Here is a 27,338-nt window from a genome sequence, read left to right as displayed (position 1 = left end):
GAGAGCTGCCGAGTGCTAAAGGCGGGACTAGAGGAAATGCGTCATGCAGACCGGAACTAGGGGGATTGTAGTCCTTATGTGTTGTGTTTTTCTGCAGTGATTTTAATTAAGAGATGTAATGTAATTACAATACATTCAGTTAAATAGACTTAAGCATTCTTAAGTTGATCAAGCGTAAAACTAGATGAAAGACCGTGTAACCACTAGCATCGACAGGATCAGCATGTAAGTGCAGAAATTCAATTGAAAATACTGGGGTAAAATAAACTGTCATATTTTAAAAACATGGCAGGTGAAAACTTAAAATTTCTTGTCTGGTCTGAGACCCACGTTATATTGTACATCTATCAGGCTGTGAAGATCACTGTTTTTTTTTTGTTTTTTTAAAAGAAAACAGACCTTAATCATACTAATTTTATAATGGAAAGACAGTTCACCGGAAGCTCCGAGGCTGGCTGGATGAAATTAAAAGTCTGTGTGCATAAATCCCGTTCTCTAAAGCTTAGTCTGTTGAAGGTATTTTAAAATAATTAATCCTTTTGTATTGTATTGTAGAAACTAATATACATTTTATTAATTAAAAGAAAAAAGTTGGGAATAGGAAAAAAACTAAAGAAAAAAAAGTTTTTCCACAGTATTTTTTGTTGTTGGTGGCTTTTTTTTTGTTGTAAATTTGAATTAGATTGTTGCACATTAATGTATAATGCAATATTTATTCACATAAACTACCCAAACATACATTTATAATATAATAAAACTATATATTGTGCAAACAAATGCTGTTTATGGAAATATTATGACCGTAAATAACATATTTAATTTATTATCCAATATCTAAAGTTTTAAAAAGTATATTTACAAATATTTATTAACAAAAACGTTGGCTTGTTTGACTTTAAAATGGCATAATATGGCAAAATATCATTCTTGCTTGTTTGTTTCTTGATAACCATTTTTTTGTGTCAAATTACAAGTATTATAAGTCTACAGCATTAAAAAGAAAAACTTCTTTTATTTATTTATTTGTTTGTTTATTTATTTTTATGTCATGTGTTTTAGTCAGTAAATCACACATAATTAAAAACATACATTCTTGGATTTTAATACATATTAGGATATTTATTTACATATATTTATTCACTAAAATAATTTAAATGATTTTCATTTCTAATGGCAAAATAATGTTACTTTTTTTTAGATGTGATGTTTTTACTATCAACTTTACAGTAAAATTATAAAGCAAACAATCATTCAGCTAATCTGTTTATTTCTTAAGTTATTTGTTAAAGTACATGTTTATTTTTAAATTTACAGAATCACTAAAATAAAACATTTTTACTGAACAGTTTAAATGTAAATATTTTATGACGTTTTAATCAATTTGTATTATATTAATGTGTTTTCATATACAAAATGATAGTGTCCACACATTGACATATTATAAACATAACATTAGTCTGGTGATTTAAAAAAAGCAATACAGCAGTATATAATTCTGCTTGTCAGTTTATTGATCATTTTAATTACAAGGACGATCACACATTTCCGACAACATGGTGATAAATGTCCCGTCTGTCTGTTTCTTGTTCTGTATTGTAAATCATCGGGCCAGTTTTAGGGCTCTATAGCCTCTAGCTTCAAGTCATGGATTGTGTATTTAAGCACCTGGAATGTGTTAGAAACGTGTTGACCCAACAGAGCTCAAACAGGGGTGAGGAGAGCCCACAGCAGCATTCCACTCATTCTGTGGACAACACCTCAAAGTGCATTTTCTCTTGTGAAATATGCAGCTTTCACAGTATATCTTTATATCTTCGATATAGAACTGCCTTTCTGCATATCCTCATCACTTCATCAAAATGTTCTTTGATTTTCTTTAGCTTGTATCTGACTGCCTAAATGCTGCTCTCTATGGTTTGAAGTGTTTTATTACAGCATTTCCATAGGACCATGGTTTTGTTTGATGTGCTTTAATACTGTATGATGTTACAGCATGGTCTGGCTTTGGCTGCCTATTTACAAATAAACAAATAAAAAAATTAAAAGCAAAATGTTGTGTATGAATAATACAAAATAAATATAAAATAAAAGGACAAATTACACTATAGGAATATTTAGATCTAAGTTTTGTGTGTTTGATTCACATCACCTTCTTAAATGTAGAATTTCTTTGTTTGTTAGCCTACATTCTGTCAAAGCATACGTTGCTAATTCTATTATGACTACTTTTAGATTACTTCCTTGTTACTTTTGACTTACTGTAACATGTGATTTGTATGTTTTATTTTGTCCCCAATTTCAGAAGCAAGGATTGTAAATTTTATCAAAGTAAAATGTATGGCCATGCTGAAACTTTTACACTGTCACAATTTTAAGAGAGGAGATTTAAAGGAGAAATCAGAAAAAATAAGGGAGAATAAATAAAAATGATACTTACTGCCAGTATGCTGCGTATAACTTCTAAATCCATAAAAAGTAGCTGTAATCTATTTAGAAGTAATTGTAATCTAATGAGCATTATGCACTACCTAACAAAGTCTTGTCACATATGTGAAGTATGAGCAGGAGCGCTATCCTGATAAAGAATTTAACCTCTCCCAGTGGTTTGTAATGTAATGGGCAGCACAAATGTCTAAATACTTCAGGCTGTTGATGTTGCTATCCACTCTGCAGACCTCTTGCACGCCCCCACTGAATGTAACCCCAAACCATGATTTTTCCTTCATCAAACTTGACTGATTTCTATGAGAATCTTGGGTACATTCGGTTTCCAGTAGGTCTACTGCAGTATTTGTGATGATTGGGATGCAGTTCAACAGATTCATCAGAAAAATCTACATTCTGCCACTTTTTAAAATGATCAACTAAAAGTCAAGTTATTATTTGTTGCTCTTACAACTGGGATTGACGACAAAACTTTTGTCAGGTAGTGTATATATAATCCAATTCAGTTTGTAATTGAATCAAACCAGTTAATAACCCAGAAATAAAGAAGTAGCCTTTAAAAAAATGCAAATAAGGAATGTAAGTTATATATATATATATATATATATATATATATATATATATATATATATATATATATATATATATATATATATATATATATATATATATATATATATATATATATTGTTAGGGGGTTCACTTTTTTATTGATAGGACAATGTAGAGAATGGACAGGAAAGCATGGGTAGCAGAAAGTGGTATGATCTTAAGCCGGGAATCAAACTCGGGTCACCGTGAGCACCTCTGTGGAATGTAATTTGAGGACAGCTTAATAATTGGAAGTTAATTATAAGATTCTGTATGCATTCTGATAAGTTTTACATTATTGAGCATTGGTTAGGGTTCCATAAACCAAAAAGTACATGACAAAAAACTATATGCTTTATTTAATATTTTATTATTCATACTATTATTTATACACAAATTAACACAATGTAAAAACAAACAAACAAAAACAATGTCAAAAACATGTGACCTCCGTTCTGACAAAAAGTCACATAGAACCTTATACTTTATCAGAGTTTTAGAAATATCCAAATGTTTATTATTTTAAATAATATGTATTTCAGAATCAAATCTTAAAGTATGTCTTTTTCTGAAAATAATCAGTCTGACTCATAATTAGTGGGATTGAAAAATTCAGCTTTTAAAGGTATTCACCCATAGATGGAGCTGTTCTCATGCTTTTTCTTACGCTGCTCTCATCTTTCTCTTTAATAATTAAAAGGCCTGCTGTCATTTCCATGACAATAAGGTTAGTTGGAGAATTCATTTAAAAGGTTGATTTGTTATTGGTCTTTCAAAGCCCTACCCAAATATTTTCTTAGTATGTAAACGTGGCGTGTAAATACAAACAAACATCAAAGTGGAAGACAATAGGTATATAAACACTACAATTTCATAAGCATATTTTATTAATTTCGTTGTACAGAATAGGTCCGTGTAACGCTTTGCAGTTCTTTGTTCATTTCACACCGTCAAAAATCAACAAATGAAAATTGCATTTCAAACGTTAACTTTCCATTTTTTCAGATTTTCCATAATTTTCTATTTTTTCCCATTTCTTCTTGCGTAGGTGTCCTCCGGGTGCTCCGGTTTCCCTCACAGTCCAAAGACATGCAGTGCAGGTGAATTGGGTAAGCTAAATTTTCTGTAGAGTATAAGTGTAAACGTGTGTGTGTGGAGGTTTCCCAGGGATGGGTTGTGGCTGGAAGAGCATCCGCTGCGTAAAACATGCTGTATAAGTTGGCGGTTCATTCCGCTGTGGCGACACTGGATTAATAAAGGGACTAAGTCGAAAAGAAAATTAATAAATGAATGTGAAAATTTCTTTGTTCTGTTAAACAGCATTTGAGAAATGTTTAATAAAAAAAAAATAAAATTAAAGGGGGTCTAATAATTCTGAATTTGACTGTATGTGCTTTCAAAAAACAGGTGTTTTATTGATTCCACCTCTAATTAAGATTAGATGTATTAGTTTTGATGTCACTTCTTTAACTTTATTGGTGAGACAGTATTTACTAGGTAAGTTCCAAACTTTTCTTCACTCAATTTGCTCAAATAAGGAATTTCAAAAAGATTTAGGCAACAATGTGGTTTTGCAAAACCTTTTAATGTAACAGTTATTCAATTTATTGTCTATAATTTTCACACCATTGATACTTATTAGTATGTAAAAGTTTTGATTCAGTGAATAAATTACCGAATAAGAACTGAACAAGTCCACTAGAAATTGCATCAAATACTATTGCAAATTCTTTAGCAGTTATGGGGATCTTGTAATTGAAATAAATTCACAATAATTAAAAGTTGTCTATTACTTTTGAATAACTGTTTTATCAATTTAATAACATTATTGTACCAATTTCTATAAAATAAGGATTTATTTTTAAAAGTTATACATTTGTTGTTTCACTGATTTATGTGGAGAAAAATTATACTTATAAATAAGCATCCATAGTAAGCAAACCTGTTTATGAAAGAGGAAATTTAATTTGTTAATTTCAAAGTTACACCTTAAAATATTCTAAACCCCCACCAGGTCAAAAAGTAATTCAGGGATGATGCTTCAAATTCAGCCTTTATTATTCAGGTAATTCTTAATCCATTTGTTTTTTAATACACAATTAGAAGTGCTGAAGTCAAGAACATTGAGACTATCACTATCATCAACTGAATTGCACAAAATTGTCTTTTTTAAATATTGTGGTCTGTTCCTCCATATGAAATTTAACAAAATGTTATCCACCTCTTTTATGACTGATTGTCAAACATTTAATGCAAGAGACGCACAGTTAAAGTCAGAATTATTAGCCTCCCTAACTTTATCCTTATTAAATATTTTCGAAATAATGTTTAACAGAGCAAGGAAATTTTCACAGCATGTCTGATAATTATTTTTCTTCTGGAGAAAGTCTTATTTGTTTTATTTCGGCTAGAATAAAAGCAGTTTTTTAATTAAAAAAATAAATAAAAAATACATATTAAGGTTAAAATTTTTAGCCCCTTTAAGCCATACATTTTTTGACTGTCATCAGAACAAACCATCATTATACAATAACTTGCCTAATTACCCTAAACTGCTACTTACCCTAATTACCCTAGTTAAGCCTTTAAATGGGCTATAAGCACACAGACTTTTAATTTCAGTCAGCCAGCCCCAAGACTTCCGGTTAATTGTCATCCCATAAAAAATCGCTAAGATCTGATTGCTACATGCAGTCGTCATTTGCTTTATACATTTAACACAAAAGTTCAGTTTATGAATTATAATCTTTATTTGTTTATTATTTGATTATCTATATTTAGGTTACTATAGTTTTGTCTGCTTTGAGAAATAGTTATATTATGAGGTGTAGGAAACGTGGTTGCTTTATTTGGTAAGTTTTAGGTGTCGGTAATAAAGCATGTTGGTAGCTTTGTCGGTTTTAAAAAAGGAAAGCAATTTTTTTTGTTTTGTTTTTCGGAAATGTAAATGTTATTTTTATTTCATTCAAGAAACACTTGCATCCTTGTCAGACTATAACTTTTAGAAAAGCCAGTGGGAGGATGATATATGGATGTCATATGGGAGTAACCGCGCAGCAGGTGCTGCCATTTTGAGAGGTTTATTCAAAGGGAAAATTGTTCAGACAAAAATACACAATTCAGCTCGATGAATAATATTGGTCATTGGAAGGTTTTTTGTGTCAGGAAATATTTATGCAAGTAATAGTAGCACACAAAACAAGTCTTTATTTTTGAATTTTGAAGACCAAATTGAAAAAGTAGTGGAAATATATAAAAATGTTAGTGGGGACTTTAACACAATATGGGATTCTGTAATAGATTGTTTGCTGCCTCGTCCTAATAGATCTGTTCTTCCAGAATTGAACAGTTTATGTTCTACCTTTGACCTGATTGATATATAGAGACAACAGTATCCTGAAGAAATTCAGTTTACTTGGTGTAATAAAAGTCTGTTTCAGCAGTCGTGAATTGACTATTGGCTAATTTCAAGACATTTAACAGACTGTTAGTGAGGTTTCTATAATGTCTTTAATACAACTACACACAACAATAAAAAAAAAAAACTTTCATATTGGAAAACTAACAAAAATATATTGACATATGTACAGTTTAGAGAGGAAGCAAAGTATATTATTATAAATAGCCGGAATGAGGCAAATGTAACTAATCATTTTGGTAATAATTGGGAACTAATGAAGTTTAACATTAGAACTCTAGCTAAATAGAAAGGGGGGAGCAAAATATAGAAGTGAAACAGAAGAAAAAAATTATAAGTGAAATTAAGAGCCTCTCTAGAAATTATAACATAAAACGAGAAGGAAAAAAGAAATTAATGCAAATACAATTAGAATGAGATAAATCTATAAAGCAAAGGGCGCATTCATGAGATCAAAAATAAAATGGTTACAGGAAGGAGAAAAGAATACAAAGTGTTTTTAATACTGAAAAAAGAAATGCAGAAATAACAGCTATGGTCAAATTGAATATCAATGGAAAGTTAATAGAAAGCGTTAAAGAAATATCAAGATATGTGGCAGACTTTCATGAGGAATTATATTCAAATAATAACCAATTAATTAATACTCAGTCATTTTTAGAATATATTAAAGAAGACGTTCAAAAGATAGATGAGTCCTCAGTTCAAATATGTGACCAAGATATTACTTTGGATGAAGTACTGAATCAGAGTAACTCAAACTCAAAGATAATAAGACACCTGCATGGGAACCATGGTTTAATCAGTGAAATTTATAAATATTTTCAAAAGGAACCAGCAACATTTTTGTTTGCTGTATTTAGAGAGGCTGTCCGGCAAGGTTATTTACCAAACACATTAAGACAAGGTGTGATAACTTTATTACCTAAACTTAATAAGGATATATTATGTTTAGAAAATTGGCGGCCAATTACACTTATTAATAATGAGGCAAAAATATTTGCTCGTATTTGCAGAAAGACCCTATTATTGATGTATGTCTATCGGGATTTATGAAAGGGCGACACATTTCCAGTAATATAAGACTCATTTTAGATTTGATTGATTACAATGAATTATTTTGGATAATAGTTTTATTTTATTTGTTGCATTTGATACAATTGATCATAGTTTTATGTTTAAGACTCTTATTTTTTGGCTTTGAAGATTATTTTATAAAGGCTTTATTTAAACTAAATTAAATTATCACATGGAAAAACATCAAGATTTGAAATCAAGAGGGTCATACGTCAAGGTTGTCCTATATTTCACCCTTTCTTTTCTTACTTGTAACACAAACTAAGGCCCTGCATATCAAAAGAGATACATTTTGTGGTATTAGAACTTTAGAGACAGAACTAAAAGGTTGATTGATTGCCTCAATCTTTTTTCGTCTGCATCTGGTTTATGCTTAAATATGAAAAAAATGTTTGGTGTTCTCTGTGAAAATATGCAATGATACTAATATATATGGTGTTTCAGTAAAGGAAATTGTAGAATATTTGGGTCTAAAAATTTGTAAAGATCAAAAAGAGAGAAGTAATCTGAATTTTACACCAATTATTAAGCAAATTAAACAAACATTAAACTTATGGTTAATGAGAGATTTGTCAATCAAAGGAAGATTATTATTAGCCAAAACGGAAGTTTTGTCATATTTAGTATAACTGTTAAAGTCAGAATTATTAGCCCCTCTCAATTATTAGCCCACCTGTTTATTTTTCCAACACATTTCTAAACATAATAGTTTTAATAACTAATTTCTAATAACAATTTATTTTATCTTTGTCATGAAGACAGTAAATAATATTTGACTAGATATTTTTCAAGACACTTCTATACAGCTTAAAGTGACATTTGTTAACTGATCTTCGTGTTAAACATATTCAACTAAAAATGTGAGATTATTATGAATGTTTTATTTTATGAGAGACTTCACGTCTCTATCACATACAAGAATACTCAAACTCACAATTTTCCTGTTTTCTGAAAGAAATTAATTCAGGATCTTGACTTGAAAGATTGTCACTACGTTTCTTTTAGAAGGGCTCATCCCTATGGCTTAATCAGCTGATTCTCAACCACATTCCTTTCTATTTTTAAATAATTCTTATTATTCTGCTAATACTTCCAAACATGCTTTTTTGTTGTTGATGTCTTGATGCAGATATTGAATTATCTATAGATCAATGCTTCCATCATTTTAAAGACTGACATGTCTCTTTCAGAGACACAAGTCAGCAACCAGGGCATCATGTAGAATGCAGTTTCTCACTTGTATATATTCATAGTGCAGAAATATCACAACCACAGCCATATCACCCTGCAGCCCAAGACCAGTTATTCACTGAAGCTCCACCAATAGCTAATGTGTGTGGTGAGCGCACTGACGCCGTTGTTCTGTGGCTGCAATCACATCATCCAAGTGTATGCTGCACACTGGTGGAGGTGAGGAGAGACCCCCCTCATGATTGTGAAGCTCTTTGGGTGTATGGTCATACACAATAAATGTGCAATATAAATACACATTCCTTACTACTTACTATGTCCAATCCAGCTCCTGGAGGACCACAATATTCTTTTTTTAGCTTCTTTCATAATAAAATACACCTGTACTAGTTAATCATGGTCTTACTAGGCTTAATGCAAACTCCAATTCTAATTCAGCAAATAAATGGACAAAAACATGACAAACACAACAGTTCAATTGACACAATTTTATTTCAATTCAACAATACATTTTTGGCAGCAACACCGCAAGACGCAAATATTGCTGCCGCAAGCTCTGACACCAGACACTAGCAAGAAGCAAAGGACTGGAGAGGTGGTGAGGCCACTGGTGTTAGCATGCCTGGCTAATCAGCTCTTCCTGCATGACCAGGACCGGGCGCTCATCCTCCATGTCTGATGGTGAGATCTAAAGCAAAAACAAAAACAAAATCAGGTTTATTGTCCCCAAAAAACTGACATTTTGAAAAGTTCTTGTAGATCATAGGTACCGTAAACCAGTCGTGGAGGAGGATCTGCTCCAGTTGTATCCTCTCGCTGGGATCGGGATGCAGACAGGCATTTATGAGATGACTGCATTCTGAAAGACAGGATTAATGTTTGACTATTACTTTAAACATCCTTTACATCTCCTGATGGCATTTTTAGCAGCTGAGCCAAGTGGCTTTGTAAGACACTTTTTTGTATGATTGTTACAATTTTTTCAAGTTCTTACCACAGGACAAGGACGGCAGATACCAGAGCCAGTGCTGCATCTTTTCCCGATCCGTGTAGACTGGCATATATCCACACACCATAGTGTATAGCAGCACTCCAAGGGAATACACGGTTGCTGGCCGTGCAAAGTATTTGCCCGTTTCGAAAAACTCCGGAGGGCAGTACATCTCTGTGCCTGAAGGAAAGAGATTTGCATGTCTGAGTTAGAACAGTTTGTTTTTACTGTATTCAGCAGCTTGTGTGTCATGACACTAAAGTTTTAATACTGTACATACCACTAAAAGTGTGGTACTCTGTTTCGTGGAACAGGTTCCCACAGCCGAAGTCAATCAGTGTGACATCCATGGTGTGTGTGTTGATGATCAAGTTCTCCAATTTTATATCTCTGTGGAATACTCCGCGCCGGCAGCAGGTCTCAGCTGCCTCGATAACCTGGCGCATCACATACCGAGCAAACCTTTCTTCAAAGATGTTGCCACAGCTCTCCAACAGCTTAAACACACTCAGGCATGGTGAAGGGCGCTGCAGGACCATTATATAATGGTCTGGAAAGTCCTGCCAATCCAGCAGATCGATTATGTTGGGTGAGCTGGGACCCTTGTTTGCCATAAGTGTGAGGCCGATTTCAAGTGGTACAAGTTCTGGAAGGCCAGGCTAGTGGAAAGAGTTTTTAGGATGGTTAAATTAAGGTGGTTTGCACAACATGTTTATAATTTGTTTACTGAGAGATAGTTTGCTGTCTATGATTAACACTGTTGAAAAAAATAAAACAGAGTTAGAGGAGATGAGTCTACTTACAACGTAGAGATATTCCATGCCCTCCATTTTTCTGGCAAACTTGATTGCCACCTGATCAACAAAACAGAATTTTACAGTTAGCACTGGATTACTTCAGGCCATTCTTTAATCCTTGTTGAAATTATAGTCATGAATTTGTAGCATGTTTGGTCAAGTTGACCGTTTATCAAGCACTCTAATTGTGTTACAAAAGACAAAGCATAACACATAAATATAGTTTGTTTGGTTGATCATGCAAAAATATATATAAATTTACCGGAAGACCATCATGGGCACGGACACCAGCATATACGGCACCAAATCCTCCTTCTCCCAGTAGCTCACCCATGTTGTAGGTGCAGCACATGCCTGTTCAAATATAATTAGTTTTAGAGACAGATTCATATTCTACAATGCAAAAGTAAAACTTTATTACCACTTTATACACCATTACGTCACTAATACATAATGCAGAAACATCTAATCCTTTCAAAAAGTGAAAGCATCAAGCAGCCATAATTAATATGAACTTACTCCCAATAATCAAGACCATGTCTTGGCTTGGGTTTTCTGCCAGAGGACACACAGTTTCTTCCTCTGACAGATCATCTGGAAACTCCTGGATTTGCTCGTCAACAGTGAAGAGAGGAATCTCAAAACTACTGTTGGGAGTGTTCTGAGGACCATAACTCTCTACAGAAGATATGGTCTCCACTGAAGTTGGATCTAAAGAGGAAAATATAACAATTATATATAAACACACAAACATTTCAATACTGCTACAAATAATACATTTATAGTATTTACAAAGACAAAACTGAAGAGTTCAGATACACAAACATCTGCACATCTGAACATTTGAACTCTGCAAATGTTTAAAGCTATGATGATCTTCTTTAATGATTAAGTTCAGTAAACACAAAAGATGAAGTGATTTACCATCAGTAGACGTTTCTTCCTCCAGCTCCACATTCTCACACTGTTCCTGTATTTGCAGGTCAATGATGGAGGAAGGAACCTCAAGGCTGTTAGGAGCTTGCTGGTGGTCATGATGCTCAACAGGGTTTGGGATGTTTCCTACTGAGGTTTGATGTAAAGAGGGGAACATACATTCAACATTTACTTTAATAAAACACACAGAAACGTTTTAATCCTTTTACAAATACATTTGCAGAGACAATATTTTAAAGCTATCATTTTTAAAACGATAATTTTTATAAAAAAAGATTTCCAGTCACACAAAAAATAAAGGGATTTACCATCAGTAGAAGGTTCTGCTTCGGTGACTGGCTTCACCTTCTCACTGTCCACCTGCTCCACCTTTTTACCCCTTCCAATTCTTGGGCGTGAAAAGCGGAACAGCTTTCTCCAAAAACTCGATTTTTTCTTCACTTTCTTTTTCTCCGTCACCACACTCCCTCCATCTTCCTCACAAGGAACAACACGGCTCTCATCAAGCTGATGGTTTTCGTGACGAGGCGTGTCATTATTTAACTGAAGTGGTGTACTAGGATGTAAACTGTACACACACTCAGACTCTGTCGCTATATTCAGACAAGAAATTCGCTGACCCATGATAAAACAAACGCACTGTCTCACTCCAAACTACCCACTAAAACTAAATTACCGTCAAGCCTTAACATTCCACTTTGACGTTCTAATTATGACATCAAATAGAAAGACCTTGAGATCAATTTGTTTTGTTTTAAAATTTGCTGGACTACATATTGCATACATAATACCTGACAATTCTTATAGTAATGCCTAAAATAAAGCTAAAATAAATATTAAATCATATTATAAAGGTAAATCTACTTGTTTTAATACTTGTTCAAACACTTATATAAATGTTTAATTCCGTACTTCTGCAGTATAATGCTGCGTCGCCAATACTTTCTTATTGGTTGAATTCTCTTTCTCAACCACTTGAGGGCGGCAAATATCATGGTACCTGAACAGAACTGATAGTCCACATTACTTCATGATCTCAGTGGGAGTAGTCTACTTGAAAAGTTTTATTTCTTTTTGTATGTATATTTAATGTATAAGGATATGAAGTCAGAAATGAATTAGATTAAAGATGTGTGGATGGGATTTAAAAACATAATAATGTGAATCTACTAAATCTAGTATTTTCCTTTCGTTTTCCTTATAAGTTAGAGGACGTGTGTTTTTCAGGAAACAATTTTAATTAAATAAAATATATTTCAAAATGTTTGTTTAAATTATGAAGCTCGGCCTGGTTTTGATCTAACTTGTAACGGGTGTCAACAATCTCCAGCCACTCTTTTTCACACTTTCTGGCTTTGTCCAGCACTAAGCACTTTTTGGGCATCAATTTTTAAATCAATTTCTAAATGTTTTCTTTTATAAGACCATGATTGCATATAGCCCATTTTTTCAAACTCTACCGAAAACACACACCAAGTCCACAGAGCACACTCTCTCTCATATATATTCACTTGAATATATGATTTCATCTCAAAACACTATGGATTTGAGTGTGTCATTTTTTTTAGTTATCAAGTGACCTTGAATTTCATGTTTCATATGATTAACTAGGCTTGAAACTACACTCTACAGCAGTTTAAGTTAAAAATTCTGCTGTATTTAAGCAGCGTTTATACCCAAAACCAAAAATCCTGTCATAATGTATTCACCCTTTACTAGCTGCAGACCTGTTTGACTTCTTCTGTTGAGCAGAAAGGAGGATATTTTGAAGAAAGCAGGAAACTTGTAACGCTTAATTCCATGTTTTTTTTGCTATGGAAGTCCATGTGCACAGGTTTTCATTTATTCATTCCTTTGGCTTAGTTTTTTTTTATTTATCAGGGGTCACCACAGCAGAATGAGCCAACTAATACAGTATATGTTTTACACTGCGAATGCCCTTCCAGGCGCAACCCAGTACTGGGAAACACCCATACACACTCATTCTCACACACTCACATACACCAAGGTCTATTTAGTTCATCCAATTCACCTATAGCACACGTCCTTGGTACCCAGAGGAAACCCACGCGAACACGTGGAGAGCATGCAAACACCACACAGAAATGCCAACTGGCTCAGCCGGGACTTGAACCAGCAACCTTCTTGCTGTGAGGCAACAGTGCTAACCACTGAGCCACCGTGCCACCCTATAGGTTTTCAGCTTTCTTCAAAATAGTCTGTAGTGTTCAATAGAAAAAAAAAACTTGTCAATGTTTGAAACCACTTGAGGGTGAGTAAATAGAGTGTAAATTATAATTGATGTGTGAAATATCACTTTAAAGGTTATTCTATCTAGAGGATCAGAACAAAAAATAAAAACATTGTGCCACTGAAAAATAACGTATTAGAAGAATTACATCTTATTACACAGACAGATGTTTGAACATTATATTTTTATGTGAATAAATTAATGGTTTGGATGCTCACATTGCTTGAGCTTTGCATCCATTATGTGGCCAATAGGCTATGAACAGCTAGTGTTTTTCAGCCAATGAAAACGAGTTTCAGCTAGTGTAGACAGCTAGTTTTTTTCAGCCTTTTTTTTTGCATAACAAGAACAATAGCATACAAAAATGAGGAATACAATACTTATAAAAGTTTTTTCACATCAAAGGAACAAATCAGTAGAGCAGGGGTCACCAAACTCGGTCCTGGGGTGCCGGTGTCCCTGCAGGATTTAGCTCCCACTTGCCTCAAAACACCTGCCTGGATGTTTCAAGTGTACCTAAGACCTTGATTAGCTTGTTCAGGTGTGTTTGATTAGGGTTGAAGCTAACATCTGCAGGACACCGGCCCTCCAGGAACAAGTTTGGTGACCACTGCAGTAGAGAATAAAAAAACAAACAAAATAAATTACAGGTATATATAAACCACAAAAAAATTTGCATAAGAAAATGAATCCATAATTGCACACATCCTTGAACCTTTTTTATGTTTTTATGACTTTTAGGGTTTCAATATAATGCTGAAAATCATTTTTTAAACAAAAAAGTATTAGGCCTATCATTGGACCATTTTTGTTTGTGTACACGGTACTTCCTATATATCACCATTAAAACTTTATTGGTGAGACAGTATTTACTAGGTAAGTTTTAAACTTTTTTTCCACTCAATTCGCTCAAATAAGGAATTTCAAAAAGATTTGCATTTAGGCAACAATGTAGTTCTGCAAAACCTTTTAATGTAACAGTTATTCAATTTATTGTCTATATTTATTTATATTAATTTATTGTTCACACCATTGATACTTAACTGATTACTAAGCAAAAGATTTGATTCAGTGAATACATTACCGAATAAGAGCTAAACAAGTCCACTAGAAATTGCATCAAATACTATTGCAAATTCTTTAGCAGTTATGGGGATCTTGTAATTGAAATAAATTCACAATAATTTTAAGTTGTCTATTACTTTTGAATAACTGTATCATCAATATAATATCATTATTTTTTTAATTAAAAAAACATTTTAAGGTCAAAATTATTAGCCTATTTAGGCTATATTTTTCAATAGTTTACAGAACAAACCATAGTTATACAATAAAAATAAACAGAGGGGCTAATAATTCTGACTTTAACAGTTTATACTAAACATGACGAAACTTCTGTTTTGGCTAATAATGTTCTTCTTTTAATTGACAAATCTCTCATTAACCATAAGTTTAATGTTTGTTTTGTTTTCTTAATAATTGGTGTAAAATTCAGTTTACTTCTCTCTTTTTGATCTTTACAAATTTTTTGACCCAAATATTTTACCATCTTCTTTACTGGAATACCATATATATTAGTATCATTGCATATTTTCAGAGAGAACACCACACATTTTTTAATATTTAAACCAGATGCAGACGAAAAAAGATTGAGGCAATCAATAGCAGTTTTAATTTTAATTTCATTATTTAGAAAAATGTAAGTGTTGTCAGTTAACTGAGAACCTTTTAGTTCTGTCGCTAAAAATTCTATTACCTCAAAATCTATCTCTTTTGATATGCAGGGCCATAGTTTGTGTTACCAGTAAGAAAAGAAAGGGTGAAATATAGGACAACCTTGACGTACTGTATGCTCCTCTTGATTTCAAATCTTGATGTTTTTCCATGTGATAATTTAATTTAGTTTAAATAAAGCCTTTATAAAATAATCTTTAAAGCCAAAAAATAAGAGTCTTAAACATAAAACTATGATCAATTGTATCAAATGCAACAAATAAAATAAAACTATTATCCAAAATTAATTCATTGTAATCAATCAAATCTAAAATGAGTCTTATATTACTGGAAATGTGTCGCCCTTTCATAAATCCTGATTGACATACATCATTAATAGGGTCTTTCTGCAAATACAAGCAAATATTTTTGTGAGATTATCATTTATTTGCGGGCAACCGGGAGTGTCTATGCATTTCAGGGATACTCCCGCAACTTCCGGGAGACTTGGGATGTCTGAATTGCACACCTGCTGTTCTAAGTCTTTGGCTGTTTCTCAATATGCGTTCTTCAGCGATCTTGCGTCCTCGTGTTCTCGTGCAACGTCATCATCAGCTGCCTAAGTTTAGTTCCAATACTCAAGACCGCAAGTACGGAGGACGCGTGAAACTTCCCGGATGTGATCTTGATATCGAGGACGCACTGATGCAGACTTGAGCACCGAACTCTCTCTGGAAGTCCCAGAAGTCATTGCGGCTGGAGATGGGAAGCGCAGCATTTTATTTAGATTTATTATTAAAGTTCAGTATCACTTATTTACCTCAGGAGTTTCCCTAAATGAAACGGTGAAAGTAAACATTACAATGGACATCTTAATAAAGGAATAAACACATTAAGGGTTGTTTGTTTGCTGAAATTCGTATTAAAATCTGTTTTATTTATATTGTGCAGTGTATATTTATAATGTTTTTATGCAAAGTATATATTTTGAAGAAGGGGGAAACAATAAATCGTTGTATGAATGCTGTAATGTTTAAATAATTTACTATTTAAAACGCGTGAAGGTCACATGACCCTCAGGAAGAATGCAGCATCCCATTTCTCAAAGGACGCATTCTCTGCCCTCGCGGTCTCCTGAGTTCGTTCTTCCGAGGACACCTGGCAAGACCGGTCTCCACAAGAACGCAAGTCCATTCTCTGCGTTCTTTTAATTGAGAAACAGCCTTTGTCTACCTATATACTCTTCCAAACCCACACTCCACCCAGTGGTCAAAAACAGCATTACAACAAACATAATGGCTCTTACACCCCGGGCCTTAATTGTACATGGCAGGTAGACATAACAATTCAACCATGTTCATACAGAGAGCCATTAAAGCAACACTATAAACATTGTATTAATCAATTCTGTGTAGGTGTAAAATTTAACAGTCTTTACCACAAGTCCATTATATTTCCATGCTGTCATACAACAGACAAAGTTTTGTCACAGGTCTCTCAAGTACACTGATTTTAGTTTGTACTCGCACAGAACGAACAAGTTCATTTTTATCTGGAAAAACCTCCAGAATTCGCCCCATTAATTAAGACCCTCGAGGGGCAGACGAGTCCACAATGACAACAATGTCACCAGGAACAAAGTTTCTCCTTTCCTTATTCAATTTCTGCCAATCTTGAAGCAAAGGCAAATATTCATTTGTCCATCTTTTCCAGAAAAAGTCAGACATATACTGGACCTGTTTCCATCTCCTCTTGCTGTATAAATCAGATTTATCAAATAATCCAGGTGGTAATACTGGTTTAACTTTCATCTGAAGCAGATGGTTTGGAGTAAGTGGCTCCAAATCATTAGGGTCATCTGAAAACTTAGTTATTGGGCGATCAATGAGAATGGCCTCAATTTCACATAGTACAGTATGGAATCCTTCATCATCCAAAATCTGCTGATGTAGGATGGAATTCAAAATTCATTTGACCATTCTAATTACACGTTCCCAGATTACACCATAATGCGAACCTCCTGGAGGATTGAAACTCCACTGGACACCTTTCTGGAGCATTGCCCTTAGAATCTTGTTTTGATTCCATGATCTCAGTGATTCCTTTAATTCCTTTTCTGCGCCAACAAAGTTGGTACCATTATCTGATCTTATTTGAGTTACTTGCCCTCGTCTGCAGATAAATCTTCGAAAAGTGTTGATGCATGAATCAGTGTCCAACGAGTAGGCGACTACCATATAAACTGCTCGACTTGCCATGCAAGTAAAGATGACTCCGTGACGTTTTACAATGGAGCGTTCTCTTTTAACATCCACAGGACCAAAATAATCCACCCCAACATTCGAAAATGGAGGCAAATCGGGAAGGAGTCGTTCCTGCGGCAAGTCTGCCATCTTTTGCTCACCCACCTTAACTCCAAAACGTCTGCAATGACCACAACTCAATATAATCTTTCTGGCAGCTGCATTACACTTAATGATCCAATATCTTTTCCTCAGCTCTGAAAGCATATGATTTCCTCCATTGTGACCTAACTGTTGGTGTATATGCCGCAAAATGAGCGTGGCAATATGCTGATCCTTAGCCAGAATGATCGGATGCTTTCTTTCTTCGGGCATAGCAGAATTTCTCAATCGTCCTCCTACTCTCAAAATACAGTCTTGATGGACAGGATCCAATTTATACAGCTTGCTGTCTCGGCTTATTTTAAAAACAGGTGAAACTGACAGAGCATCGATTTTTTTTTTTAAACTGTTGCCTTTGACTGAATCCAATAATAGCTACTTCAGCTTCGTTCAAATCCTGCAAACTTAAATTTGGTGTAACCACAGAACCAGCTAGTTTTCGAAGTTCTTTCTCTTTCTTTTTAGAAGTTACTCCAGAAGAGTCCAAAGAGGCTTTCCTTCCTCTTTTGACTTCGTTGTTTCAGAACTATCTTCAATTTCAAGAGCCAAGCAACAGCGACTTTTAACTTTGTCCAGTCTAAGAAATGAGTAATCAGCCTATGAGTAGCATTTGACTGTTCACTTACATGAGTGCTATACACACATGTTCCTCTTGATTGCAGGATCATCTGCTTTGAGAGTAGAATCAAATATTTGTGTTGGTTATTCTTCCACTGGTTTCCACAGATAACTTGGTCCATTGATCTATTCTCTGTTTGTTAACAGCTGGTCTGCTTTCAGACCTCTGGAGCAACAGTCTGCTGGATTTTGAGACGAATGTAAGTATCGCCACTGTAACGGTGTTGTAATTTCTCTTATTGCAGAGATCCTGTTGGTGACAAAGGTAAGAAAACGTTTGTCCTCATTTTTTATGTATTTGAACACGGACATACTGTCTGTCCAGAATACTGAATCCACCAATGGAAACTGCAACTCTGCCCTTAACATTTTGTCCACTCGAGCAGCAAGCACAGCAGCTGTCAGTTCAAGATGTGGAATAGTTACTGATTTCAAAGGTGCTACTCTTGCCTTACTGAGTAGGAAAGTTACGTGGGCATCGTGTTATGTCTCCATCCTAAGGTACGTCACAGTGCCATATCCTAGTGTACTTGCATCAGCAAAATGATGCAACTGAACGTTGGTAAGTTCATCCATTCCTGCTGGTTTTAGACATCTGTCCATCTTGAAATCTGCAATCTTCCCAAACTCTTTTAACCATAAAGACCACTGCCGTTGGAGATTTGAGGGTAGCAGATCATCCCATCCACATCTTATCCTACATAACTCTTGCAGGAGAATTTTTGCTGTAAGAGTGAACGGTGCCAAAAATCCTAAAGGATCATAAACAGAACATACCTTTGACAGAACACCACACCTGGTGCAAGGATGATCTTTGCTAGTTATTTTAAAATTGAAAGTGTCGGATTCAACACACCACCACAAACCAAGAGCTCTTTCCATTGGCAACTGGTCCTCGTCCAGATCCATCATATTTTTGCCCTGGGCTCTGTGTTCTTCAGGTACACTTTGTAGCACAATATGGCTATTGCTGATCCATTTTGTTAACTGGAAACCTCCTGCTAAGCAGACATCTGTGAGATCCTTGATCATCAAGATGGCCTCTTCCTCAGAAGGTACACTTTTCAAACAATCATCCATGTAGAAGTTTGTGTGAATTGTGTCAATTACCTTTTCAGGAAAGTCAATTTTGTTGTCCTCAGCAGTTCTACGTAAAGCATAGCAAGCACAACTTGGGGACGACACAGCACCAAACAAATGCACTTTCATCCTGTATTCCACAGAGTCTGATTGATATCACCATCTGGCCACCATAGGAAACGAAGAAAGTCAGTATCTTCTGCTGCAACTTTAACCTGGTGAAACATTGCTTTTACATCAGCCATAAATGCAATTGCCTCTTGTCGAAACCTCACAAGAACTCCCAACAGTGAATTTGTCAGATTAGGACCCTGCAGAAGCTGATCACTCAATGATGTACCTTTAAAGGCAGCTCCAAATTCAAACACCACTCTTAATGTTTGCTTCTTGGGGTGATAAACCCCATGGTGAGGGATATACCAAACTTTCCCTTCATCCTGTTTTAACTGATGTAACGGTACTATTTCAGCATAACCGTGTTGAATTACCTCATCCATGAAATCTTTATATTCTTGATGGAAAATCTTGTTTATTTAAAAGTTTCTTTTCAATCCAATTAAGCGCTGTTTAGCCACACAAAGGTTGTTTGGCAACAGGGGAGTTTCCATCCTAAAAGGAAGATTCAATTTATAATGTCCATCTTGAAACTCAATTGACTTGCTTACCTTTTCCATAAATGCATGCTCTTCTCTTGTCATGATTGTATTGTTTACTGAGCATATCCTCCAATTTTCTTACAGAAATCCTGTTAACAGTCACACCTGAACATTTGACCATATTCCTGCTTCCTTGGAGTGGTCCATTTACAACCCATCCCAATAGGGTTCTAACTGCATAAGGTCCATCTCCATTTCTGTTTATAACCTCCCAGGGCTCCATTACCCTGGAAGCATTTGCTCCAATTAGCAAATCCACATCAGCAGGAATTTGAGGTATCTCAACACCTTTCAGATATGGCCAATTTTCCAAATCCCTTTGGGTAAAAATGTTGTCTCTGGATACAGGCATTCTTTCTAGAGTGAAGACTTCTCGAAGACTATAAAAGTTGTCATCAAGAAGGTTAGACACTTCCAATCCAGTCAAAACCGTGCTATTAACAGCCATTTGATTGCCCGTTGTTTTCAAAACAATATTAGTTTGCTTTCCCTTTAATTTCAAACTGTGCATTAAGCGTTCTGAACAAAATGTGGCAGAACTGCCAGGATCCTAAAATGCATAGGTTTAAATTACCGTTTGTCCCTTACTGGATTTGACTTGAACAGGTACAATTGATAATGCACAGTCTCCATCGTCACCGGCTCCTGTTTTGCATGAGGAGATGTTGGAAACGCTATCATCTGGATTAACATCCTCTTGACATATCCTTTCAACAACACCAGAACATGAAACTTGACTTTCAGCGCTCAACCATTTCTCAACATCATCTACAAACTCATCGAAAATCAACATTTTTCCATTGAACCATGTTTGTTGTTTTTCCTTTTCTTCACTGGGCAAAAGAACCATCACGGAATTGTGCATTTCCTTTGTTTCGTCTCTCAATTTGATGAATTTCCCAAAGGAACACTGCACCTCCTTTTCATATTCTTGGTTGGACATAAAATCCTTTATAATAGCCATTAAGTTCTTTGCCTTGCTTAGTTTACACTTTCTTGTCTTTTGCAGAGTTTCCAATTTTTCCAATAATGCCTTAGTAGTGAGCCTAAGGAGCCGCTTTTCCCTCACATGCTCGGTTTCAACCATCATCATCACAATTCATTAAACTCATATTCACGAATTAAAATCATTTGCCTCCTTAGCAACTTTAAAACTTAAGCAACCAATGCATTGGATTTACACTATTGTGTGCACACCAAGTCATTCATTAAGTTGCGCTACACATACCTTTGTTTCATTCATTCAGTTCATCACGGCTGCTCCTCGAGAAAGTCCAAAAATGCTGCATGATGATCCACAAAGAAGCCATTTTTTTGACAAATGTAGTGACACAAATGACCATTTTGTCATTTGAGGTGTTGTAGGGTTGTTTCTGACGCGTGAGATCTCAACAAACGAATAATCTTCCAAATACTGCTTATCAGGTTTATTTTTTTTAACAGACAGTTCTTATGGCTCAATTTCCACTCACAGTTTGGTACATAAATGCTCATAAAAATGACATTGAATGCCTCCACAAAGGTCTTTCCAAACACGGTCAAAAAATGTTGTGCTTCCCTCTAATTACACACCTGCTGTTCTAAGTCTTCGTCTACCTATATACTCCTCCAAACCCACACTCCACCCAGTGGTCAAAAACAGCATTACAACAAACATTATGGCTCTTACAGACCTGAATTGTGTATTTTTGTCTGAACAATTTTCCCTTTGGATGAACCTGTAACGAGGAGTCTGACACAGAGGGATCCATTTGCAGTATATTTATTAAACACTGTATAATAACAAGCACACAGTAAGTACTGGTGTGCGAACTCACATCAGACGTAGTAATACTGGGTCGATAGGCTGGCGGCTGGCTGTCAAGGATAGTGATAGCAGGCATGGGTCAGAGGCAGGTGGCGTGGATCAAAGTCGAGGTAAAAGGCAGGGTTCAGGGCAGGCAGCAGGCAAGGCAAGGCAAGGCCAAGAAACAGTCCAGGTAATAACAGGGAGGTCAGGCAAGGAGATGAATGCTCAGTAATGTCAGCAAGGCAGAACAAGACTTCGCACCAAAGTGAGTGTTTGGGCTGCTTATATGTGTAAGCGTGAGTAATCAGTGAGATGTGCTGCTGGTGTGTTGCAATCAGTGTTCCCAAATTGCATACTTATGCACTATTCTACGCCATTTTGTAGTATAAATAGTGCAAGTAGTGTGTTCACACTGAAAACTCTAAAAATAATAAGTGCACTTTAATTACCTGGATGATGCACTCATTCAGCCGCTAAAATGAAGTGTGGAATGATGGACACTTCACGCACTCATCGACCGCATGTTTGCTTACGTAGCGGAAGGGGCGGAGCTATTGGACGCACATGTTGAATAACTTTATTTATTTTTGACGGTGAAAGCAAAATTCTCCTACGAGAGTGATTATAGCGCCTCCCGATGGTGAATGCGGAAATAATCACGGCAGGTATTATTTGATGATTCTGTTGTTTATTTCACTGATTTGGCAACCGTCAAACGTCATCAGGGAAACGGTTTGAATTTCCGCTTAGTAAAAAAACCTTAGTGTACCATTTGGGACAACATTACATACATATACTATCCTGTTGAGTGTGTAAGTGCATAAGTACATAGTGCATGAGTGCACAGTGTGCCATTTGGGACGCAGCTGTAATGTTAGAAGTCTGGTCATGGTGACCTCTGCTGGCCAGCCAGGGGAATGACTGGGACCAAGTCGGTGACAGAACCTCTCAAAATTGCAGCACCTGCTGCGCGATTACTCCCATATGACATCCATATAATCATCCCCTCACTGGCTTTTCCAAGTTATAGTCTGACAAGGATGCAAGTGTTTCTTGAATAAAATAAAAATAACATTTAAATTTCCGAAAAACAAAAAAATAAAAAATTGCTTTCCTTTTTTAAAACTGACAAAACTAGCAACATTCTTTAATATCAACACCTAAAACTTACCCAAAAAAGCAACCACGTTTCCTACACCTCATAATATAACTATTTTTCAAACCAGCCAACACTAGTTACTTAAATATAGATAATCAAATAATTAACAAAGATCAATATTCATAAACTAAATTTTGTGTTAAATGTATAAAGCAAATGACGACTGCATTTAGAAATCAGATCTTAAATGCAGCAATTTTGTATGGGATGACAATTAACCGGAAACCCTGGGGCTGGCTGACTGAAATTAAAAGTCTGTGTGCTTATAGCCCATTTGTTAACTGACCTTTGTGTTAAACATTTTCAACTAAAAACTTGAGATTATAATAAATGTTTTATTTTATGAGAGACGTCTCTACCACATACAAGAATGCTTAAACTCACATTTTCCTGTTTTCTGAAGGAAATAAATTCAGTATCCTGGCTTGAAAGATTGTCACTATGTTTCTTTTAGAAGGGCTCATCCCTATGGCTTAATCAGCTGGTTCTCAACCACATTCCTTTCTATTTTTAAATAATTTTTATTATTCTGCTAATACTTCCAAACATGCTTTTTTGTTGTCGTTGTGTTGATGCAGATATTGAATTATCTATAGATCAATGCTTCCATCATTTTAAAGACTGATATGTCTCTTTCAGAGACACAAGTCAGCAACCAGGGCATCATGTAGAATGCAGTTTCTCACTTGTATATATTCATAGTGCAGAAATATCACAGCCACAGCCATATCACCCTGCAGCCCAAGACCAGTTATTCACTGAAGCTCCACCAAAAGCTGGTGTGCGGTGAGCGAACTAGCACCATTGTCCTGTGGCTGCCATCGCATCATCCAAGTGTATGCTGCACACTGGTGGAGGTGAGGAGAGACCCCCCTCATGATTGTGAAACTCTTTGGGTGTATGGTCATACACAATAAATGTGCAATATAAATACAAATTCCTTACTACTTACTATGTCCAATCCAGCTCCTGGAGGACCACAATATTCTTTTTTTAGCTTCTTTCATAATAAAATACACCTGTACTAGTTAATCATGGTCTTACTAGGCTTAATGCAAACTCTAATTCTAATTCAGCAAATAAATGGACAAAAACATGACAAACACAACAGTTCAATTGACACAATTTTATTTCAATTCAACAATACATTTTTGGCAGCAACACCGCAAGACGCAAATATTGCTGCCTCAAGCTCTGACACCAGACACTAGCAAGAAGCAAAGGACTAGAGAGGTGGTGAGGCCACTGGTGTTAGCATGCCTGGCTAATCAGCTCTTCCTGCATGACCAGGACCGGGCGCTCATCCTCCATGTCTGATGGTGAGATCTAAAGCAAAAACAAAATCAGGTTTATTGTCCTCAAAAAAACTGACATTTTGAAAAGTTCTTGTAGATCATAGCTACCGTAAACCAGTCGTGGAGGAGGATCTGCTCCAGTTGTATCCTCTCGCTGGGATCGGGATGCAGACAGGCATTTATGAGATGACTGCATTCTGAAAGACAGGATTAATGTTTGACTATGACTTTAAACATCCTTTACATCTCCTGATGGCATTTTGGACAGCTGAGCCAAGTGGCTTTGTCAGACACTTTTTTGTATGATTGTTACAATTTTTTCAAGTTCTTACCACAAGACAAAGATGGCAGATACCAGAGCCAGTGCTGCATCTTTTCCCGATCCGTGTAGTCTGGCATATATCCGCACACCATAGTGTATAGCAGCACTCCAAGCGAATACACGGTTGCTGGCCGTGCAAAGTATTTGCCCGTTTCGAAAAACTCTGGAGGGCAGTACATCTCTGTGCCTGGAGGAAAGAGATTTGCATGTCTGAGTTAGAACAGTTTGTTTTTACTGTATTCTGCAGCTTGTGTGTCATGACACTAAAGTTTTAATACTGTACATACCACTAAAAGTGTGGTACTCTGTTTCGTGGAACAGGTTCCCACAGCCGAAGTCAATCAGTGTGACATCCATGGTGTGTGTGTTGATGATCAAGTTCTCCAACTTTATATCTCTGTGGAATACTCCGCGCCGGCAGCAGGTCTCAGCTGCCTCGATAACCTGGCGCATCACATACCGAGCAAACCTTTCTTCAAAGATGTTGCCACAGCTCTCCAACAGCTTGAACACACTCAGGCATGGTGAAGGACGCTGCAGGACCATTATATAATAGTCTGGAAAGTCCTGCCAATCCAGCAGATCTATTATGTTGGGTGAGCTGGGACCCTTGTTTGCCATAAGTGTGAGGCCGATTTCAAGCGGTACAAGTTCTGGAAGGCCAGGCTAGTGGAAAGAGTTTTTAGGATGGTTAAATTAAGGTGGTTTGCACAACATGTTTATAATTTGTTTACTGAGAGATAGTTTGCTGTCTATGATTAACACTGTTGAAAAAAAAAAACAGAGTTAGAGGAGATGAGTTTACTTACAACGTAGAGATATTCCATGCCCTCCATTTTTTTGGCAAACTTGATTGCCACCTGATCAACAAAACAGAATTTAACAGTTAGCACTGGATTACATCAGACCATTCAATAATCCTTGTTGAAATTATAGTCATGAATTTGTAGCATGTTTGGTCAGGTTGACCATTTATCAAGGGCTCTAATTGAGTTACAAAAGACAAAGCATAACACATAAATATAGTTTGTTAGGTTGATCATGCAAAAATATATGTAAATTTACCGGAAGACCATCATGGGCACGGACACCAGCATATACGGCACCAAATCCTCCTTCTCCCAGTAGCTCACCCATGTTGTAGGTCCAGCACATGCCTGTTCAAATATAATTAGTTTTAGAGACAGATTCATATTCTACAATGCAAAAGTAAAACTTTATTACCACTTTATACACCATTACGTCACTAATACATAATGCAGAAACATCTAATCCTTTCAAAAAGTGAAAGCATCAAGCAGCCATAATTAATATGAACTTACTCCCAATAATCAAGACCATGTCTTGGCTTGGGTTTTCTGCCAGAGGACACACAGTTTCTTCCTCTGACAGATCATCTGGAAACTCCTGGATTTGCTCGTCAACAGTGAAGAGAGGAATCTCAAAACTACTGTTGGGAGTGTTCTGAGGACCATAACTCTCTACAGAAGATATGGTCTCCACTGAAGTTTGATCTAAAGAGGAAAATATAACAATTATATATAAACACACAAACATTTCAATACTGCTACAAATAATACATTTATAGTATTTACAAAGACAAAACTGAAGAGTTCAGATACACAAACATCTGCACATCTGAACATTTGAACTCTGCAAATGTTTAAAGCTATGATGATCTTCTTTAATGATTAAGTTCAGTAAACACAAAAGATGAAGTGATTTACCATCAGTAGACGTTTCTTCCTCCAGCTCCACATTCTCACACTGTTCCTGTATTTGCAGGTCAATGATGGAGGAAGGAACCTCAAGGCTGTTAGGAGCTTGCTGGTTGTCATGATGCTCAACAGGGTTTGGGATGTTTCCTACTGAGGTTTGATCTAAAGAGGGGAACATACATTCAACATTTACTTTAATTAAAACACACAGAAACGTTTCAATTCTTTTACAAATACATATATTTGCAGAGACAATATTTTAAAGCTATGGTGATCATTTTTATTAATTTTTTTTCCAGTCACAGAAAAAATAAAGGGATTTACCATCAGTAGAAGGTTCTGTTTCAGTGACCGGCTTCACCTTCTCACTGTCTACCTGCTCCACCTTTTCACCCCTTCCAGTTCTTGGGCATGAAAAGCGGAACAGCTTTCTCCAAAAACTTGATTTTTTCTTCACTTTCTTTTTCTCCTTCACCAAACTCCCTACTCCATCTTCCTCACAAGGAACAACACGGCTCTCATCAAGCTGATGGTTTTCAAGACGAGGCGTGTCATTATTTAACTGAAGTGGTGTACTAGGATGTAAACTGTACACACACTCAGACTCTGTCGCTATATTCAGACAAGAAATTCGCTGACCCATGATAAAACAAACGCACTGTCTCACTCCAAACTACCCACTAAAACTAAATTACACCGTCAAGCCTTAACATTCCACTTTGACGTTCTAATAATGACATCAAATAGAAAGACCTTGAGATCAATTTGTTTTGTTTTAAAATTTGCTGGACTACATATTGCATACATAATACCTGACAATTCTTATAGTAATGCCTAAAATAAAGCTAAAATAAATATTAAATCATATTATAAATGTAAATCTACT

General features: G+C 35.7%; 2 protein-coding genes and 1 long non-coding RNA gene across 4 annotated transcripts; 1 reads left to right on the top strand and 2 right to left on the bottom strand.

The window, feature by feature from the left end:
* Nucleotides 1-47: 47 nt before the first annotated feature.
* Nucleotides 48-26,780, top strand: LOC137496174 (uncharacterized). 2 transcript variants are annotated; one of them, XR_015495785.1, is made up of 4 exons: nucleotides 48-225; nucleotides 4,085-4,145; nucleotides 11,493-11,580; nucleotides 26,520-26,780. It is a non-coding gene; the product is annotated as an uncharacterized LOC137496174 (long non-coding RNA). The 2 variants fall into 2 exon arrangements; XR_015495784.1 differs by lacking the exon at nucleotides 26,520-26,780 and having other exon boundaries at nucleotides 11,493-11,646.
* On the bottom strand, nucleotides 9,196-14,858 carry LOC110438780 (serine/threonine-protein kinase pim-2). The gene is made up of 9 exons (XM_087261319.1): nucleotides 11,755-14,858; nucleotides 11,435-11,575; nucleotides 11,030-11,221; nucleotides 10,773-10,864; nucleotides 10,517-10,567; nucleotides 9,994-10,372; nucleotides 9,717-9,893; nucleotides 9,493-9,581; nucleotides 9,196-9,410 (listed from the first exon to the last, which is right to left on the bottom strand). The coding sequence occupies exons 1-9, from the start codon at nucleotides 12,068-12,070 to the stop codon at nucleotides 9,336-9,338; spliced, it is 1,512 nt and encodes a 503-aa protein (XP_087117445.1). The 5' UTR covers nucleotides 12,071-14,858; the 3' UTR covers nucleotides 9,196-9,335.
* On the bottom strand, nucleotides 24,229-27,225 carry LOC137490288 (serine/threonine-protein kinase pim-2-like). Its single transcript, XM_087261307.1, has 9 exons — nucleotides 26,777-27,225; nucleotides 26,462-26,614; nucleotides 26,057-26,248; nucleotides 25,800-25,891; nucleotides 25,544-25,594; nucleotides 25,022-25,400; nucleotides 24,745-24,921; nucleotides 24,521-24,609; nucleotides 24,229-24,443 (listed from the first exon to the last, which is right to left on the bottom strand). The coding sequence occupies exons 1-9, from the start codon at nucleotides 27,093-27,095 to the stop codon at nucleotides 24,369-24,371; spliced, it is 1,527 nt and encodes a 508-aa protein (XP_087117433.1). The 5' UTR covers nucleotides 27,096-27,225; the 3' UTR covers nucleotides 24,229-24,368.
* Between the last annotated feature and the right edge of the window lie 113 nt (nucleotides 27,226-27,338).

Source organism: Danio rerio, chromosome 7 (assembly GCF_052040795.2).
Source record: "Danio rerio strain M-AB ecotype USA chromosome 7, GRCz13ab, whole genome shotgun sequence".
Classification (NCBI taxonomy): Eukaryota; Metazoa; Chordata; class Actinopteri; order Cypriniformes; family Danionidae; genus Danio; species Danio rerio.
This window is presented reverse-complemented; position numbering and strand designations above follow the sequence as displayed.